The 20,457-nt window shown below is 53.7% G+C and overlaps 1 protein-coding gene and 1 pseudogene across 4 annotated transcripts; both read right to left on the bottom strand.

The window, feature by feature from the left end:
- Window positions 1-4,048: 4,048 nt before the first annotated feature.
- On the bottom strand, window positions 4,049-10,479 carry LOC128839952 (phospholipase A and acyltransferase 3-like; annotated as a pseudogene).
- A 2,970-nt stretch (window positions 10,480-13,449) lies between these two features.
- On the bottom strand, window positions 13,450-19,307 carry LOC128841043 (phospholipase A and acyltransferase 3-like). Of its 4 annotated transcripts, none has more exons than XM_054035715.1 (6): window positions 19,127-19,307; window positions 17,880-18,005; window positions 16,626-16,750; window positions 14,971-15,073; window positions 14,405-14,673; window positions 13,450-13,749 (listed from the first exon to the last, which is right to left on the bottom strand). In XM_054035715.1, exons 2-6 carry the CDS (start codon window positions 17,980-17,982, stop codon window positions 13,648-13,650), a joined length of 702 nt encoding a protein of 233 aa, XP_053891690.1. In that variant the 5' UTR covers window positions 17,983-18,005; window positions 19,127-19,307; the 3' UTR covers window positions 13,450-13,647. The 4 variants fall into 4 exon arrangements, with proteins under 4 accessions (XP_053891690.1, XP_053891691.1, XP_053891693.1 ...); XM_054035716.1 differs by lacking the exon at window positions 19,127-19,307 and adding an exon at window positions 16,868-17,029 and having other exon boundaries at window positions 17,880-17,969; XM_054035718.1 differs by lacking the exon at window positions 19,127-19,307 and adding an exon at window positions 16,868-16,946 and having other exon boundaries at window positions 17,880-17,968.
- Between the last annotated feature and the right edge of the window lie 1,150 nt (window positions 19,308-20,457).

Genomic DNA, 20,457 nt, shown 5'->3' with positions numbered 1-20,457 from the left:
CAGGGCGAGGTTGCCTGGCAACAACGTCACCTGGCTGTGGGCTGGAATGACCTGGACAGGCTGACAAGGGTGTCACCTGACAGAGGGACTGGAAGGTTATAAAGAAGAAGAGCTAGCAGTGGGCGTTGGCCCTTTTTGCCAACTCAAGCGCAGAGAAGCTGGGACAGGAGGCTGTTGAGGTGGAGGAAGTGGGAACTCCACCTACCTGACCTCAGCTAGTGTCCCAAGGGAAGGGTGAGCTAGTGAGGGGGTATTTCAGTTAGGGTATTTGTTGTTTCCTGTATATTTCTCATACAGCTAAGTGAGGCACGTAGTACTGTAGAGTCCTAGGCACAGTGTCTCTGTGTGTTATGCTACACTCACCACATACCCTGCACGAGTGGAACTGTAACCCACAATGCTCATGCCTTCTGGGGGTGCTGGGACATGGTGTGTTTACGCTATGGGGGAGTCTGAGGAATCAGCTGATTCCAGGAGCTGGGCTGTGTGGCTGCAGCCCTCAGCAGGAGATATTAGAAGGTCTGCCTCAGATGAGTGTGTACAGGGACCCCAAGACTGGGGCAATGTTGACTTTGTCCAGACTCCACAGGATTAAAACACTTGGGGATCCACAGCAATCTGGTGAGTGGCTAAGAGGAGGCGCTCAACTAGAGCTGTGACACTGGAATAATGGGGCCCCGATCTCATTTGGGGGCTGGGCAGCACCCAGCGCAATGGGGCCAGAATCCTTAGGGGGGCTTCTAGACAGCAGGTGCAGTCTGATCCATTGAGGCTGCAGCCAGTGTTAATTCCAGGACTCCAGCTGCCCTGGGGCATCTCATGGCTGTGGGGACACCAGGAGGGCTAACCTGGGATGACAAGGGGTGACCTTTTCAAAAGCACCTAAGTCCCATTGACTTTCAACAGGACTTAGGCTCGTAATTCACTTAGGATCAAATTCTCAAAAGCACCTATGTTATTTAGGGTCAGACAGTCCAAAGGTCAGATCCCCCGCCCCCTTACCCCTCACGGCTCGGCTCCTACACTCGGACCTGGGGTCCCCTGCACCTGGACATGGGATTCCCTCACATCCTTCCTCCCACCAGATCAGCCCCTGCCCCTGGACTCAGGATTCCCTCCCTCCACCTTGGGGCTCGGCACATCACGTAGGCTCACAAAGAAGCAACCAAAATCTTCCAAGATTCCAAGTTCTGTCCCAGCAGCTCCCCCTGTAACCCAAATGGACAAAGATCAGCTCCCTCCACCCAGGAGAGCCCCACCCTTAGAGCCCCCTGAACTCCCCAGCAAACCCATCTGTGATGGGTTCGGTCACAGAGAACCCCTTGGGACTGTCATCTGATGTGCTGAAATTACCTCTGAGCCCCTTTCCACTGCCAGTTTGGGCCTTCAGAACCCTGCCTTGTTGAGCCAGACACACTAGTCTGCTGCAACACAGACCCAGGTCTGATCCACACCCCCAAAGCTGCAGACTTTAACCAAAAACTGCTCAGCAAGTCACCTATCTCCAGCACCCAGACACCAAATAAATCCGTTTCACTCTGTATAAAGCTTATACAGGGTAAACGCATGAATAATCTGCCCTCTATAACACTGATATGCACAGCTGTTTGCTCCCCCAGGTATTAATCACTTACTCTGGGTTTGTTAACAAACAAAAGTGATGTTATTAAATTTAAAAAGTAGGATTCAAGTAGTCTCAAGTAATAACAGAGAGAACAAAGTAAGTTATCAAGCAAAATAAAACAAAACACGCAAGTCTAAGCCTAATACATTTAAGAAACTGAATACAGGTAAATCTCAGAGATGTTCCAATATGCTTCTTTCACAGACTAGACTCCTTCTTAGTCTGGGCCCAATCCTTTCCCCTGGTACAGTTCTTGTTAGTTCCAGCTCAGGTGGTAACTTGGGGATTTCTCATGACTGGCAGCCCCCTTTGTTCTGTTCCACCCCTTTTTATAGCTTTGGCACAAGGTGGGAATCCTTTGTCTGTCTCTGGATTCCCACCCTTCCTTCTAAATGAAAAAGCACCAGGTTTAAGATGGATTTCAGCATCATGTGACAGGTTCACATGTCCTGTGAAACTTCATTACTCACTGGCTGGCACACACATACACAGGAAGGCTTACACGTAAACAGAGCCATTTACAACCAATTGTCCTAGTTAATGGGAGTCATCAAGATTCTAAACCACCATTAATCGCCCACACTTTGCACAGTTACAATAGGACTTCAGAGTAATACTTCATATTTCTCGCTTCAGATACATAAAACATATTCCAGTTACATTATAGTTACACTCATAAGGCTACTTCCATAAACATATGGAGTGCAACGTCACACCATCCAGCTCCACACAGGGAGGGATGGGTTTTCCTTTCACCTTTCCCATTTTTCCCTTGATTTTTACATTGGTTGCTGTTTACTAAATTGTATTAGCTTTGAACTGTATGCAATGATCAGTGGGTCAGGGAAGCGTCCAGTGCGGAGAGCCTGGTGAGTAGCCAGGGAGGGGAACTCCACTGGATCTGTGATAGGGGCACCAGCTGCTGACCTGCCTCATCAAGGGGCTTGGCTGGCTTGGGGGCGGGGGGCAGTGGAGGACGGGGCCTTTCCCCTCTAGGGTGCACCAGCTCCAGTCCAGCGTGAGACTGGGAGATTGGCTGCCTGCCTCACCAGGGACCAGGGCCTGGAATGTATTTTCCTTCCGTATCTGATGACTTGGCCAATTGACATTTGCTGCTCAGATTCTAACAAGCCACATGGTTTCGGAAGAATCAGCTAAGGAAACTGAAAGTGAGATACTGACCTTACATGCGGGCTCCAGTTTCAGAGTGGCTCAGGCTGTGAGTGGGTCAAATGCTAGTGTGTGCTGGGTCCAATCTGGCCCTAGGGTGGGGAACTGGCTAGCTCAGGGGGGTAGAGAATGGGATCTGGACCCTTTCTTCTCTAGGGGGTACCAGCTCCAATCCAGCCTGAAGTTGAGTGGATGGTTGGCTCAGGCATTTGGGGAATGGGATACAGGGTCTTTCCTTTCTCAGGAGTGGCAGCTCCAATCCAGTCCTAGGGTGCGGGGACTGGCTGGCTCAGTGGGTTGGGAAATGGGCTATGGGGCATTCCTTTGCTAGGGCAGTGGGTCTGATCCATGCCCAGCTAGTTAATGGTACTTCTTGGATGCTTAAAGTTAAGTATGCACTTAAATAATTTGCTTGATTGGTGCCCCTGCTGGGGTCTCCCCGTCAGTAAGACAGAGCTCAGGAGCATGCGCAGGAATGGCCCTGACTGAGCAATCAGGGAACTAACTGGAGTTTGCAGTAGTTATGCTGATGGGAGTTCTAGCATTGCCAGCCCCAAATCATCCCATGGAGTCAGCTCCCCCCACCCAAGATCAGGAGATGTGTGAATTCTTTTTAACAAGTACAACTATTGAGGTTCTTTGTGTTTGCCATCTGGTGTCATGGTGTTCATGGTTCAAGCACTTCTCTCAACAAAGGAGGGCTAGAAACCTTTTGAAAGATGAGATTCCCTTGTACTCTCATGACTCCAGGAGCTGGGGCTTGAAGAAAAGCAACAAATATCACAAGACAATATTGCTGATCTGGGGCTTCTCGGAGCGTTTGTTAAACACACCTGTGTCTAACGCCTTCAGAGAGCGGTCGTACCCAAGTGTCAGGCATGTGAGCAATGCTTTTATTTCTTTGACAACACGGGCTTCAGCATGACCCAGGCAATCTGTTAATGCTGGTGCAAGCTTGTAGATCTGCTGCAGAATCTCTCTGGCTAGATTTATACACACACTCACCAAGAATGTCCCAGATGTCCAAAACCACTAGTTGCTTTAACATTCATGTTGCTAAATTGGAGAGGGGGCAGAGAAGAGCCACAAAAATGATTTGAGGGCTGGAAAAAATGCCTGCCAGTGAGAGCTTTAAAGAGTTCAATCAGTTTAGCTTCAGTTGAGAAGTGATTTGATTACTTTCAGTGCCGTAACAAGGGTGAGGCAAGTGAAGCACTTTGCCTCAGGTGCACAAAGCTGAGGGGCACAGAAAAAGACAAATTAAGTTTTTTAATTCTTTTTTTATGAAAAATTATAATCACAAAATATGCACATTGCGTCATGACAAATGTACAATGTCAATGGAAAATAAATAGAATACACCCTACAGTAATTATAAAGCATTGGTTCTCAAACTGGGGGTCGCAGTGGGGGGTAGCGAGCCCCGACCCTGGCACGCGGCTGCAAGTTGCGAGACCTGACTGCGAACCCTGGCTGCAAGCCCCGACCCCTGTGTGGAGCTGCGGGGCTACGAGACCCAACCCAGGCGCGCGGCTGTGAGCCCCGACCCCTGTATGGAGCTGCGGGGCTACAAGCCCAACCCTTGCGCCGGACTGTGAGCCCCGACCTCCACAGTTCATGATGCACTATCATGCACACCTTATATGTATTAGTTGATTTTGTACACGGATCTTATGATTAAAATAAATAATAATAATAATGATAATAGAATGTTTAACTTTTTTTTTTTTTTAAACTAAGTAACTATATGGAGGGGGAAGGGCGCAATTTTATATTCTTGCCTCGGGCGCAAAAATAGCTAGTTACTGCTCTGATTACTTTGTATAAGTATCTTCATGGGGGGAGAAAATCCCAGGTACTAAAGGGTTCTTTAACCTAGTAGAGAAAGGCAGGATAAGACTTAATGGCTGGAAGTTAAAGCCAGACACATTCCAATTAGAAATAAGGCACCAATGTTTCACAGTGCAAGTGATTAACCATTGGAACAAACTCCCAAGGGCAGTGATCCCAAAGGAGAAAGCAGGTGGGAAGCTAAGCCAGCTCCAGTAGAGATCAGCTCCCGTGGATCTTGCTCAGGTCTTTGGCCCAGGCCAACGTTTGCTTTATTCATCCTCCTGCTTGTTGTCAGAGAGCAATGCGCCAATGAATGTGGCAACTGCCACAAGGGCTCCTACGCCCACGATCCCCGCCGCCCCTGCAACCATGGCATTTCGGACCTGCAAAGCACAGAAGAGACCTGGTCAGCCCAGGGGGTTTAAACGCAGCAATAAATGGCACAAGAACCGTGCTGAGTTAAAGTCCATTTTAGAGCATCCGGCCTCCACAGTTCACCGGAGGCAGCGTAACTGTGGTTCAGGAGTTGTGCTGAGTCTCTGATCCCCTTTGTTCTATTCCAGGCTCTACTCCTGGCCCTGGGCAAATCCCTTCCCTGCTCTGGGCCTCCCTTCCCATCCTTTGTCTAGCTGGATTGTAAACTCATCAGGACAGGGGCTGTCTCTCGCTGTGTGTCTGAAGGAATTCTTGATCTTGTTGCTCAAGAGCATTTCTTGAGCATATGTAAGGCCGAAGTAAAGCAGTGTCTATGGGATAAAAATGCAAGGACCGCGGATGGGATGGCTTTTTTAGCTGATGCCTTTGAACAGACTCAGGTGTCTATTGAGGGCAGGCCACAGAAACAGGGGTTTAAAACTGGTGGGAAGGGAGGATCCCATTTTATCCCTAGCAAGAAGGAGATTGGCTGAGAGGCTGAGTACACACCTGCCCAAGACCATTCCTCTAACCCTCATCCCAAATCTGTAAAAACAGAAGTGCCGAAAAGGTGCTATAGGTGTAATTCCACTGATCACCTGAGGAATAAATACCCTGTGGTAGAAGGAAGCAGGCAACCAGTAGCTCATGTTAATTCTGCTGTCCTCAACACAGAACCCCCCCCCGGGCAATCGAAACCTATCATATTGGTTTTGTGAGATTGGCTTCTGCAGAACCAGATATGAAGCATGTTAAGATTGTCCAAATTAATGGTAGGGAGTACTCGGAGCAGAGGGATACAGGGGCCCAGATCTCTCTGGTTAAGCAGTGTGTGGTCCCAAAGGCCAGTATGTTACTGGCCAAATGGCAAAGATTGTGGGGGTGGGCGAAAGCAGATTCCTCGTACCACTAGCGAAAATCCGTGTGGTGTGGCAAGGTTTGGAAAGTGTTTTGATTGTGGGGGTAATGGGACACTTCCTAGTTGACCTGCTTCTTGGTATTGATATTTTCTGTGTAGCTCAGATTAAAGTATTTGCCTGCAGCAGGAGGGAGTTTTATGCTGAGACCCCCGAGGGAAAGGATAAGGTCTCAGGAACTGCTAAGAGAATGGGAGAGAGTCTCCTTGATTCTTCTTCAGCAGGGAGAAGCCACATGCTTCCAGGTGGGAGGTTGGTTGAGACCAGCTCCTGCATTGCAGCTGAAGGCAACACCACATCAGGAAGGGATGGGGGTGTAATGCCTGCCATCGAGAGACTTGTCCAGGTTGTTAGCTGCTAGCAAGTTGCAGCTGAACCAGAGACAGACTCCGCTCTAGGGAGCATAGAGAAATGTGTCCCAGAGGAGAGGCCAGAGAAGGGGGAGGGAATCGGAAATACTGAGGTGGGTGAGGGTTCCTTTAACTCAGTAACACAGGGAAGCAGGGTGCTTCCAAGTATGGGAGGGGCTGAGACTAGCTCCTTTCCAGTAGAAGGCAACATGCCCTCAGGAGCAGGGGCAGGAGAGGTGTCATCAGTGATTGAGGAAACTGTCCCAGTTGTTAGCTGGCAGAATTTTGCAGATGAATAAGGGACTGACCCCTTCCTAGGGAGCACAGAGAAATGTGTCTTAGAGTATTAGATAAGTTCATGGAAGATATGTCCACCAATGGCTATTAGCCAAGATGGTCAGGGACGCAACCGCATGCAATGAGAGTCCTTAAACCTCCAACCGCCAGAAGCTGGGACTTGATAATTGCCCAGCTCCGTTCCTTCCCTCTGAAGCATTTGGTACTGTCCACTGTCAGAGAAAGAAACTGGGGAAGGAATAGTGGGAGTACAGGCAGGGCCGGTGCAACCCATTACGCAACCTAGGCGGTCGCCTAGGGCACTAACATTTTGGGGGCAGCAACTGCGGCAGCCAAAGATCGCCCTGGTCGTCGTCAGTATTTCGGGGGCGGGACCTTCCACCGCCTAGGGCAGCAAAAAAGCTGGTGGCGCTCCTGAGTACAGGAATGTCTCCTCACTGGTCAGCTGGGAGAGGATGCATAGGACCAAATGGCTAAGTCAGCATCTGTGCACCCAGGCAATTAGCCTGTGACTCAGGTTTTGAGAGGGAACTGTGTAACTGACCTCCTGGAGGGGAGCAGTCTGACTTCTCAGGGACAGAGAAAGGGGTGGTGGAGGGTACCCCAATCCAGGTCCCAGTTTTTCAGGATGCTATTACTGATAAGTTTTTGGAAAGTAATCATATCTCTTTAAATCAAGATGCATCTCCAACACCTGTGATAGCAGAGGAGTTGAGACCAGAAAATTGTCAGGTGGTAGTTTGTGAGAATACAAATTACCTGACTGACAGGAGTGGGGGGTCACCAGGATAGGCTGATGAGGGTGTCACCTGACGGAGGGACCAGCTACTAGATCAGCTTCTTTATAACCTCCCAGTTGTCCATGAGGGGGACTAAGCCAGAGCTCTAACAGTTGCTGCACAGCACAAGGAGCACATCTCCATTATATGGCTTACAGCAGCAACTATACGCTGAGATCAAGGCCCTGTTGTGCTGGGCACTGCCCAGACCCTGAGTGAGATCAGGACCCATTGTGCCAAGCGCTGCACAGACCCTGACCAAGTAGGTGTGGCTGGCTTACACCAAGCCCACCCTTCAGGAAGGCAGTGACAAGCGCATGAGAGGGGCACCTGCACGTACCTGGTCGCACTTGGGCTGGCCATAGCGCAGCTTGGTGACAAAGTGCTCGCAGTTCTCACTGGTGACGCTGTACCGCATCTTCTGGCCCACCAGAGACTCGGCCTCCATGAGGATCTTGCTGACAGGCAGCGGCGAGCACCTCCCATCATACTTGTTGTTGACTCGGTACCGGTCACCACCAGCAACGTCCCAGAGACAGTCCTTCTTCACCACGGCTCGGTCGGTCAGCACGGACATGATGCTGGAGGAGCCAGCTCCTGCATACTCACCTGGGGGTGCCAATTGTCCATCTGATCTAACTGTCCATATATCACTATCTATCGATCCCATCCGTACACCCTCTCTATCCATCCAGTCTTCATACATTCCTCTCGATCCACCCATCCATCCCCCCCCACACACACACACCCGTCTATCCATTGTTATATGTTCCTATCTAGCCACATGTCTATTGATGTATATAGATGCATACACCCCCTCTAGCTATCCATCCATCCCCAGACACACCCATCTCCATCCACCCTTCCACATACCTACCCTCTCTCTATCTCTCAGATTTCCCATAACTCCTACCCAGGGCGGATCAGTCCCCATCACTGGGTTGGCACACGGCTCCATCAGAGTACTGTTTAGTTCTAGGAGCTGGCATTGGGTTCCACCCATCTTGCTAATGCAGGAGCCAGACTGGCATTGGGTTCCCTTCTCTAATGTCACTGGACTGAAGAGCCTTGTCCCTGAAGGCAGTGGCTGGGAGTGTGACCCACGCATGCGGGGCAGACCTGGGGCTGGGGGGCATGACGGTGCCATCTGAGCGTCACTCAGGCTTTGGCAGGCAGAGGCACAGGCTAATGTTTTCACAAGCAACTAGTGATTTTTAGGGGCATCTCAATGTGTGGGGATGCCTAGCTTGAGAGACCACATCCATCCCAGTCTCCCCCATCCCCATCTCAGTCTCCCCATGTTCCTCAACCTGCTGCCTGACTTGCTGGGGCTCAGAAACTCAGGCAGCCCCAGTAAATAGAGGCACCCCCCATGATACTCCAGGACAGATTTCCTGCTGGATCACAGTGCACATACCCCGTCTGTTATGGTGCCCCCTGCCCCCATACCCCAGCCTGAGATGCCCAGCACCTCTGCCCTGCCCAGACAAATCCCCGCCCCACAGGATCAGCACCCCTCCTCCCTCATTGAGGGCCATTCCTTACTGGGGGGGGCCAGGTGAATGATGTAACCATTTCCTACATAGAGGGCCCAGTGCTGGTATCCAATGCGAAAGATCTCTATCAGGTCCCCAGGGTTTGGCTCCTCCTGCGGGAGTGAGAGCCAAGTGAAACTGAATGCTCCAAGGAAGCCACGATAGTACCCCCAGACTGGCTGCCCCTGAACCCTCTAACCTCCCAGATGCCCCACAAAACCCTGTGGCTGACTCCCCTGCCCCCAGTAAATCCCCCACTGGCTCCCCTTGTCCCCTGCTGTCTGCTAACCCCCCCATGCTCCCCCACCCCCGCTAATCCCCCCCTGCCAGTTTCCCCTACCCCCATTAACCCCCACCAGTTCCCCTTGCTACCGATAACTCCTAGCTCCCACTGCTAATCCTCCAGCTCCCCTGCTAACACCCCCATCTTTCCCTTTCCCTCCACCCCGCTGGTGCCTCTCACCTCTCTGTTAAACCCACCCCTCTCTTCCCTGCTAATCTCTCCCACCAGCTCCCCCGTGCCCCACCAACCACCCTCCACTGGCCCCCACCCCACTACAGGAACCCAGGTCAGGCAGAGGAGGACATGGGAGCTGGGGAGAGCTGTCCATCTGACACCGTCCAGCTTCCCCCTAGCCAGGGGCATGGGCTCCTCTCTCCGCCCTCAGGAGACCCCTGGCATCAGCGCTAGCTCCCCAGGGACTCTGAGACACTGTCCAGCAGGAGGCACCCAGCGACCAACTCCCTGCAGCTCCTATAGGAAACTGCACCCAGAGCAACCAGCCCAGGCATTGAGCCAAGCTCATGTTAAGAGGATGTCTGCACCGCAGCTGGCAGCGTTCCTCCTGGCCTGGGGGTAACTGACACATGCTAACTGCGCTCCAGCGAGAGTGCTAGAAATAGCAACGTGGCCATTGCAGCATGAGCAGTGTCTCAGGCTAGCCACCTGCCTCCAAGCCCACCTGACATCCTGGGCCTTTGCTTGGGTGGCCAGCCTGAGCCACCGCCCAGGCCACAAGGTCCACCCGGCTAACTTTAGCACAGCTTCTCAAGCAGAGCTAGTGCGTGTCAGGCTCCCCACTGACATCCCAAGGGGGTACGTGTACCCCAGAGCTCTTCTGGGGGGGGATGACAACGCAGCTGGATAATTGCCTAGTTTTACAGGCGAAGTCAGTGCAATCTAAAATGTCATACAATGACTTGTTTATACTGCCCACTCCGCAGGGAGCCCCATGTAGCTAAGTTACAGGTTCACCCGGGGGTGGCGGAGCTGAAGCCCAAGCCCTGCCACCGGGAGCTGAAATCAGACTCCGGAAAGGAGAACAGTTGTCTGGAAAGGTTGAGAACCGCTGCCCAGGGGAACCCAGAGCTTTGGCAGCGATTTGGCCATGGCTTTCTGCACGGGGCTACTCACAAACAGCGGGGGCACCTCCATAGTGTACGGACGGCCAAGTGAGTTTCTTCTAGCCTCTCGTCTCCTCTCTGCCCTGTGATTTCACTTTTGGTTTCCTTGGGAGGTGGAGAACTGATGTCAATGGGGCGGTGCCTAATCAGCAGCATAGAGCCAAATAAAGGAACCAGATTGTGACTTTGCTAGTTACAAAAAAAGTTTGTCCCTAATTCATGTTAGTGTCACACGGTAGCGATGACAAGGCAGTTTGTAGCTTACACATGAGTTAGCCCAGAGGTGGGAAAACTGCAGCCCATGGGACTGTCCTGCCCGGCTCTTGAGCTCCTGAAGGGCCGGTCCACAACATTTTGGCACCTGAGGTGGGGAGCTCAAATGATGCCCCCATTCCTCTTGCGTGGGCCAAAATTTTGAAAAGTCTCAATTCTGCCTTCTTCCTGTTCTACTCCTCTCATGGTACTGCTCTGCTACCTACCCCAATAAAGGAGAACGAACAACTTAAAATGCCTTGTTTGTGACTGGGGTGTTTGTTGGGGGTCACCTGCTAACATCAACCAAAGCTGGTAAGACAAGCACATGTCTGTGATAACTGCTGGCAGGCTGTTGAGTCAAAGTGGTTGAATGTGAGCTGCACGGCTTACAGAACAGAGCGTGCTGGCTGCAGGTTGTGTGTGTGTGTCCTACGCATGCAGCCACAAGGAGCAGAAACTTTCTGGGGCCCCCAGGGTTATATTACAGGCAGTGACACAGCCTCTCACTGGTCTGAATTGCACCCCACAATGAAACACACACCCCATGATCAAGTAATCACTTGATCCGCCTTTAGAGACGGTGAACAGATTGCGCTGCCGAGGGCTCTCACTGCTAGGTATTTTCTCCAGTCCTCAAATAATTTCTCTGGCTCTTTTCTGCACTCGCTCCAATTTTTCAATGTCCTTTTTAAAATACGCACCCAGAACTGAACTCAGCTTTCCAGGGTGGGTCTCTCCAAGGCCGTATTCAGAGATAAAACCACCACCACACTCCTACTCACTGCCCCACGGTTATGTACCCAAGGTACCGACATCCAACACAAATTGCATACCTACCATCCAGGTGTTATTAGGGAAAATTAGTTACATCAGAAATACAGAATCCAGACGCTGAGGCTAGTGAGAAAGTCACTTACCATAATATAAACCATGGAAATGCTTCTCTTCAGTGTAACAACCAGAGGTCCTGACCACAGTAAGGGCCCTCCCCGTGCTGAATGCTGCACAGGCCCTGACTGGGATCAGGGCCATATTGTGCCAGGCGAGCCGTGTTCTCTTTGTCTATTTAGATTGTAAACGCTTCAGGGTAGGGGCCGGCTGTGATGATTTGGGGAATCTGTATATATGGCTTACGACTGTTTGACGGGGACATTCTCTGCCTGTGTCTGTGTCAGGGTTTTTTACCGTCTCTGTTGTCCTGTGACCTCCCATTGGGCTGAAACCCCCACGGCTGATAAGGGAGCACCACTGACTAAGTGCGCAACCTTTGAAACAGAACCGCTCTAAACATCAGGCTAGCTCTGACTCAGCTGAACTGGTTTATCAGGGCGAGGTTGCCTGGCAACAACATCACCCGGCTGTGGTTGGAATGACCTGGACAGGCTGACAAGGGTGTCACCTGCTGGAGGGACTGGGAGGTTATAAAGAAGAAGAGCTAGCAGTGGGCGTTGGCCCTTTTTGCCAACTCAAGCACAGAGAAGCTGTGGCAGGAGGCTGCTGAGGTGGAGGAAGTGGGAACTCCGCCTACCTGACCTCAGCAGGTGCCCCAAGGGAAGGGTGAGCTAGTGAGGGGGTATTTCAGTTAGGGTGTTTGTTGTTTCCTGTATATTTCTCATATAGCTAAGTGAGGCACATAGTGCTGTAGAGTCCTAGGCACAGCGTCTCTGTGTGTTATGTTACACTCACCACATACCCTGCACGAGTGGAACTGTAACCCACAATGCTCATGCCTTCTGGGGGTGCTGGGACATGGTGTGTTTACGCTATGGGGGAGTCTGAGGAGTCAGCTGATTCCAGGAGCTGCAGCCCTCAGCAGGAGATATTAGAGGTTCTGCCCCAGACGAGTGTGTACAGGGGCAATGTTGACTCTGTTCAGACTCCAGAGGATCCACAGCAATCTGGTGAGTGGCTAAGAGGGGGCGCTCACCTAGAGCTGTGACCAGGGCCGGCTCCAGGGTTTTGGCCGCCCCAAGCAGCCAAAAAAAGCCATGATCGCGATATGCGGCGGCAATTCGGCGGGAGGTCCTTCGCTCCGAGCGGGAGTGAGGGACCGTCCGCCGAATTGCCGCTGAATACCTGGACGTGCCGCCCCTCTCCGGAGCGGCCGCCCCAAGCACCTGCTTGCCAGGCTGATGCCTGGAGCTGGCCCTCGCTGTGACACTGGAATAATGGGGCCCCGATCTCATGTAGGGGCTGGGCAGCACCCAGCGCAATGGGGCCAGAATCCTTATAGGGGCTTCTAGAGAGCAGGTGCAGTCTGATCCATTGAGGCTGCAGCCAGTGTTAATTCCAGGACTCCAGCTGCCCTGGGGCATCTCATGGCTGTGGGGACACCAGGAGGGCTAACCTGGGATGACAAGGGGTGACTTTTTCAAAAGCACTTAAGTCCCATTGACTTTGAACAGGACTTAGGCTCGTAATTCACTTAGGATCAAATTCTCAAAAGCACCTATGTTATTTAGGGTCAGACAGTCCAAAGGTCAGATCCCCCGCCCCCTTACCCCTCATGACTCGCCTCCTATACTCGGACCTGGAGTCCCCTGCACCTGGACATGGGATTCCCTCACATCCTTCCTCCCACCAGCTCGGCCCCTACCCCTGGACCCAGGATTCCCTCCCTCCACCCCGGGGCTCGGAACATCACGTAGGCTCACTAAGAAGCAACCAAGATCTCCAAGACATTCTGTCCCAGCAGCTCCCCCTGTGACCCAAATGGACAGCTCCCCCCACCCTTAGAGCCCCCTGAACTCCTCAGCAAACCCATCCAGCTCCACACATAGCGCCCCGCCCAGAAAGACCCCAGCATAGGCCAGCTCCCCCCTTGGTTGAACCCACCACATCCCCCCATCACCACACAGGCCACGACCAAGGTGACTTTGTACCAATCTCCTGGTTTTATTCTTGTGCTGGTGCCGGCAGGGGGGGTGGGGAAGGTGTTCACCCAAAAGAGGGGACAGAGCAACACATACGAAGTTCCCACCACACCCCCAAAACGGCTGCAAAGTCTCTTCTGCTTGGATCAAAAAAACACCAAAAAAACCTCAAACCCCTCCGATCCACTGAAGTCCGTTACTGGTTCTTGCGTCTTCTCCTTTGGACTGCAACCCCAAGGAGGCCCAGAGCAGCCAGTCCCAGCCCAGCGACGCTCACCCCCACCAGGACGTCCCGCACCTGTAAGACAAGAGAGGAAGTGAATCAGGAAGTGGGGCAGACAGGCCAAGGAAGGATGGCAATGGGAGGCAGTGGGGCCTAGTGGCTAGAGCACAGGACTGGGAGTCAGGACCCCAGGGTTCTATTCCCAGCTCTGTTGGGTGAGTCACTTCCCCCTGTTCTATGCCTCACTTTCCCCATCTGTAAAATGGGGATGATGATACGGACCTGCTTTGTAAAGCACATTGAGCTCTGCAAATGGGAAGTGCCTGGAAGAGTGAGGGATGATGATTGCAGAGCAGTAGGGGTCTGCAGAGCTGTCTGGACCAATTACACCAAGTTATACTGGATGCTAAATTGCCCCAGTGCAGAGCAAGGAGGGACCAGTGTCTGCTCTACACAGTGTGGGATCCTGATCTCAGCCCTGGGCCCCTCGATCCCAAATGCCCCGCATCCTTTGCCTCTTAATCCCCCAAGTCAGGGTCATTACAAATGTGGAAACAGGCAGAGAGGGGGGGAAGTGAGTGGCCCAGGGATGTTCAGGATGATGAGCAGAGAATCCAAAAGGCCTGACTCACGGGTCTTCCTGCTCTAGCCACTAGACCCCTCTCCCCTCCCAGAGGTGGGGGGAGAACCCAGGAGTCCTGTCAGGATGACAGGGAGCCAGCCCCAGCACCTGGTCACTCCTGGCCACGCCATATCTCAGCTCAGTGACGAAGTGCTCGCAGTTCTCACTGGTGACTTTGTAAAGCATCTCCTGGCCCACCAGCTGCTCGGCGGCCCGCACGATCTTCCCCGGAGGCAGCGGGGGGAACTTCCTGTCATGCTTGTTGTTGACCCGATAGCGGTGCCTCCCCACCACATCCAGGAGACGCTCCTTCTTCACCAAGGCCTTGTTGGTCAGTGTGGACATCAGGCTGGCAAAGCCTGCCCCAGGTATCTCACCTTGGGATGAGAGAGAGACACTGTGAAGAGTACCTGGGAATGGAACCCAGAAATGCCAATTCCCACCCACCCTGCTCTAACCACTAGGCCCCACTCTCCTCCCAGAACTGGGGATAAAGCACAGGTATCCTGACTCCCAGCCCCCCTGCTCTAACCATTAAGCCCCCTTCCCCCCAATTCTATTCCTTTCTCAAGTCGTCCTGCTCCATCGAGCACAGTGGTAGCACTTTGCACTGGTGTGAACAGTGGCATAAGGGGGCTGGGCAATGGTGAAATCAGGCCCGTCTGCTGCCTTACTGGGGGGGGCCAGGTGAACAACGTAGCCGTCTCCCACATAGATGACCCAGTGCTGGTATCCGAAGCGGAAGATCTCAATCAAGTCCCCCAGTTCCAGCTCCGCCTGCAGGGGAGAAAAAAGGGGAGGGATGTTAGGGTCAGGCCCGGCACAGGTGCACAATATGGAGTGACGTCCTGCATGATTCACACAGGGGTTCACAGTCGCACAATGCAAAGGATGGTGGGTGTGAAGCCAGACTGTTGAAATGGTGACAAAATTCAGGCAGAATCTGAAAACGTGCCAGTCAGTGCAAAAAGCAACGCCACCATGTGGGCACACTGGGGCAGGGAGAAGTTAGACCACAGAGAACCCCATAAGAAGGCTTCTTTACGCTGTAAAGGGATACCACCCAATTCCCATCCACCACTCTAGGTTCTCTTCAGAGCAGCGGATTGGAATCAGGCGACCTAACTTCTATTCCCAGTTTGGCTGCTGGCCTGCGGGGTGACCTTGGGCAAGTCACTTCCCTGCTCCATGCCTCAGTTTCCTCATCTATATAATGGGGCTGATGATATTGACCTCCTTTATAAAGCACTTTGAGAGCTATGGATGAAATGCACTGTGTGAGAGCTAGGTGGTCTTATATTATTATTACATCAGCCTTGTTGGGGGGGGAATATTGTGCCTTATCTCCTTTTCCACCATGTTGGATCAAAGCTTCCAGGCTGGAGCGGCCGCCGTTTCCAGCCGCTGGAGCCCGGCTCCCCAACCAGGGCCTCCTAGCAGTGGGAGAGAGACACAATGGGCTAAAGTGCTGAGGTTGGAGAAATGCCAGAAAGCCGAGAAAAATGCACAAGTGCAGCAAAATGAGAGCCAGCGGGCCCCAGGCTGCATGACACGTGGCAAGGCCATTCCAGACCCAGCTTGAACTGCAGGGTGGGGGTTGGCCAAGTCAGCAGATGATTTAACCTTTCTCGAGACCTTTCCACTGCGCATCTTTCCTGTTCTGGGTTTGGCTGCCATCCAGACTCAGGGAGTCGCTGGTCGCTTTCCAGGGGAGGCTGGGTGGTCTAGTGGGGAGTGAACTGGCTAAGACTCAAGACACTTGGTTCCTAGCCCCAGCTCTGCCATGAATAGGTCTCTGACTTTGTTTCCCCTCCTTTGTCTGTTTTGATTGTGAACTCCTGGGGGCAGAGGCAGTCTCTCAGTTGGGAGCCTGTGCAGAGCCTAATCCTAATCTCAGTCCTGAGTGAGATCAGGAGCCGGGCACTGCACAGACCCGCCACTGAGATCAAGGCCCCCCATTGTGTGCCAGGCGGTGTGCAGACCTCAGCAGAGATCAGGGTTCTGTACAGCACAACAGACCCTGACCCGAGGTGCGGGAAGGCGAGGAGAAGCCACAGGGGGAAGTACAGAAAGGCCCATTGATTTTACCGGGCAGGCACCCAGATGCTACAGTGCTGGGCAGCAGGATAAAACCCAAAGCTCAATAGATAGCTAGGGCCCAAGTAATTATGAATGATTAGTAGTACTGCTTATTCCTACTGTGGTAGCATCCAGGAGCCCCAGGCACAGAGCTGGACCCGGGGTGCCGGGCACTGCACAGACACACAGTGAGAGCATGGCGGGTGCAGCACATTCTTGCCTAGGCCCCGTTTGCGCCTACAATGCTCACAATGGCAGGGAATGTTTTCAAGGAGCCGCAGGCCTCTGTTTTCGGGCTTCTTTTCATCTCGTCGTCTGCAGGCCTTAGGGTCTCGAAGGCAGACTGCGCAGAGCCACAGCTCACTGCAGATGCATCTACAGAGACAGAGACAGGGTGCTGAGGCTGGGCTGCGACCCATGGGTATAGGGAGCTGGGTGGGGGCTCAGCCTGCTTCCTAGCCATGACAGGCGAGCGCATCACAATGGGGTTACCTTGGTGGCAGGTCACAGGACTGAATGGTCCACGCAGGCTGCGGCTTATGCCGGATCTCACTGCTGTAGGGGAAGACACCTGCAGGGCAGATTGAGGGAAGCCCCTAGCAGCAGGGTTAGGACAGTCCGGCCAGATCTCCAGTCATCCAAGCGGATCACCCCCTGGTAATGGGAGCTGGGATGAATTAACATGGGGGGAACTGTACCCTCCCTCCTTTATCTGGTTGAGGCAGCTGATCCCTGACACGCTGGGATAGAGCCTCATCTTGGATGAGGAGAGTCTCTCCCATGGTCTCCACTGTACATACATGGTCTGGTTCTCAGCTGTGGGGCAGGAATGGGGAGGACACTGATGAGGCTTTAAGTCCCCTCTACACTTCCCATATTCTTACCCCCCACTCCATTTCCTAGTATAAGGTAGAGCAGCCTTGAGCCTGCTGTAATTTACACCTGGCTTCCTAGAGCCTGGAGAATAGCCACACCCTCAATCCACCCCCTACAACAGGGGGGACAGGGGCTGGTCAAGAGTCCAGACAGCAGTCACATGCTAGCCAGGGGGGTGTTTCTTGGGGGATCATTTCCGCTTCCCCCATTCAGGGCCGCCGAGAACAGGTTCAGGACCGGGTGAAAAAGAATTTTCAGGTCCCCCAGCAAGGGCGGATCAGCTAAACAGGGCCGACGGGGGGGCGGGGAGGGAAGCTGGGCCCAGGGCCCCCTTCCGGACTGCCGGGCCCCGGTAATTTGTACCGGATTCCCCCCCCCTCGTCGGTCCTGCCCCCATTTACACTGCCAGAGTAGGCAATGGGAGCCATCTGAGCCCTCATTGTGCAGCTCTTTGAGCCTGTGGGGAGACTCTTGGCTGGTTCCCCCCCTCTCCTGCTTTGTGCCTCACATCACCAGTCACACAAATGTGACACACACGTCCAGCAGCACTGAACCTTCGGATTGCACAGGTGAGGGAGTGGGGAATCAGGCTACACCCACCCCCTTTGCACCTCCCACTGCTACTTACCCAAGGGTGCCTGTGTCACACACACTCCAGGCAGTGCTTCACGCTCGCTTTGCCCCAGTGTGCGCGGAGGGCTGGGGAGAATCCGTCTTTCTATCGGCTCCATGAGCCCCAGACGCTTTCCCTTGCCTGGTGTGAAAGAGGAGAGAACAGTGGCCCTAATAACCAACCGCCAGCCCAGCCACCAGCTCAGCTCTGGCACTACCACCTGATGAGGCACCTATTTCCAGGCTGCAGCCAGCAGCCCCAGCCCGTTCCCAGCAAGGATGGAGAACTCCCAACTTGAGCACCTGTTGCAGGGGATGGAAATGATCTTTCCCCAGGCAGCGAGTTCACTAATGGGTCAGGGGCCTGGGAGGAGCAGGTGCTGGGGCGGGGGAGGGAGGATGCTGGGAGCCCAGGGGGCAGGTGCTGGGGGGTGGGGCTCTGGGACCCCAGTGGGGATTGGATCCCAGGGCAGGGGGTGCAGGGCACTGGGAGCCCAGGGGGAGTGAATCCCTGCTATTGAGGGGAGTGCGAAGAGCCAAGGAGAGTGCTGGTCGGGGGTGGGGGCAAGTCCCAGAGGCAAGGGCGGGGGTGTCTCTGAGAGCCTGGGGGGAGCACATCCAAGGGACAGGACAAGCACTAGGAGCCCAGGAGTGTGTGTGGGGGGGAATGCTGGGAGGGGGGGGAAGCACATCCAAAGGATGGAAGAGCACTGGGAGCCCAGGAGTGTGTGTGTGTTGGGGGGGAAGATGCTGGGGGGGGAGGGGGGGAAGCACATCCAAGGGATGGAAGAGTACTGGGAGCCCAGGAGTGTGTGTGTGTGTTGGGGGGGAGATGCTGGGGGCGGGGGGCGGCAGATCCAAGGGATGGAAGAGCACTGGGAGCCCAGGAGTGTGTGTGTGTGTTGGGGGGGAGATGCTGGGGGGGGGGGGGGGGGAAGCACATCCAAGGGATGGAAGAGTACTGGGAGCCCAGGAGTGTGTGTGTGTGTGTGTTGGGGGGGAGATGCTGGGGGGGGGGGGGGGGGAGGAAGCACATCCAAGGGATGGAAGAGTACTGGGAGCCCAGGAGTGTGTGTGTGTGTTGGGGGGGAGATGCTGGGGGCGGGGGGGGGGGGGAGATGCAAGGGATGAGGAGGCGCTGGGAGCCGGGGGAAGGTAGGCCCCAGGGCAGCAGGGACTCATACCGGGGCGGGACGGGGCCCGGGGGGGGGGGGGGTGAAGGGACGGGTCACAGGCACATTTTCAGCGAAGCCCCCAACAAACCTCTCCTCCGGGGCGCGCGGCAGCGGGTCCCGGGCCCAGCGCTCCGCTCCACGGGTGCGTCATGAGGCCGAGGGGGGCCAATGCGGCGGGGCTCAAGCTTGTCAACAGCACAGGGCGTGGGTCAAACTGGTTCCTCCCAGCACGGCGCTGGGACCAGCTGATCCGGTGCCTGGGCCCTGCTCCACGCTGTGGGAGGGAGCAGGGCAGCCGGCTGCCCCGCCCCACCTCGGAGCCAATTACGAGACGCGTTAGTCAGACACAAGTCATGGGGCTCAGCACAGGGCAAGCTGGGTGAGGCTCAGGCCTGGGTCAGACTAGAAGATGCTCCCATGGTCCCATCTGGATTTAAACCCCAGGCTCCCATTGCAGAGCTGTAAATGACAGGGACACCAGGGGCAAGGGAACCCCCCACAGCCCCATTCCTGTGATGGGGCATAGCAGGAATCTGGGGTAAAATTGTTATTGTAATCACCCCCACCTTCAATGGCATTGAGGGGAAAAGGAGCAGCAGAGATTCCAGGAAAAGCCAGTATGGGCTTCACTATTCATTTTTACATGGAAGGTGCCCAGCTACTATGGTGATGGGCAGCCATAGCCCCCCTGCATACACTGAATTCATGGACTAACTGACACCCACACTGTTTGATTCCTGGATTTTTCAGGCCAGAAGATCTAGCCTGACTTCCTGCACAGCACAGGTCAAAGAACCTCACCCAGGGATTTCTAAATCAAAGCCTACCCATAGCTTTTAAAGAGCTCGTGTCTCGATTCAAACACTCCATGAGATGGAAAAGCCACCATGTTCCAAAAGACACCAATGGTTAATCACAGCCAATCTTTTTTTTTAAAAGCCTTGGTTCTAGCCTGAATTTGTCTAGCTTCGGCTTCTGAATCTGCTTATAATACCAATCCCTAGATCATCTCAAGCACTTTTCATCCATAGATCTCAAAGCACTTTATTCAGGTCATTCTCATTATCCCCATTTTACAGATGGAAAAATGGGGAGACAGTGACTTAACCTAGCTCACCCAGCAGGCTAGTGGCAAAACCTGGCCTAGAAAGCAGATATCCTGCCTCCCAGTCCAGCACTTTATCCATTAGGCCACATTGCTCCCCTGTGCCTCAGTGGCCCCATCTGTAAAATGGGAACAGGACATTCTGCCTCACAGGGTGCCAAGAATTTAAAATCTACTGCTATTGTATGGATAGAAGCAAGCATTAGCTTGACACAGCGGTCTCACCATGCTGCACCCCCGCTGAAGGAAGTAACACAGAGCTGGTCATGTGGTGGCCTGACAGGCTGAATGGAAACTGAAAGATGACATTGCAG

This window comes from Malaclemys terrapin, chromosome 7 (genome assembly GCF_027887155.1).
Source record: "Malaclemys terrapin pileata isolate rMalTer1 chromosome 7, rMalTer1.hap1, whole genome shotgun sequence".
NCBI lineage: Eukaryota > Metazoa > Chordata > Testudines > Emydidae > Malaclemys > Malaclemys terrapin.
Note: the sequence above shows the minus strand (reverse complement) of the source record. Positions and strands in the feature narration are given on the sequence as shown.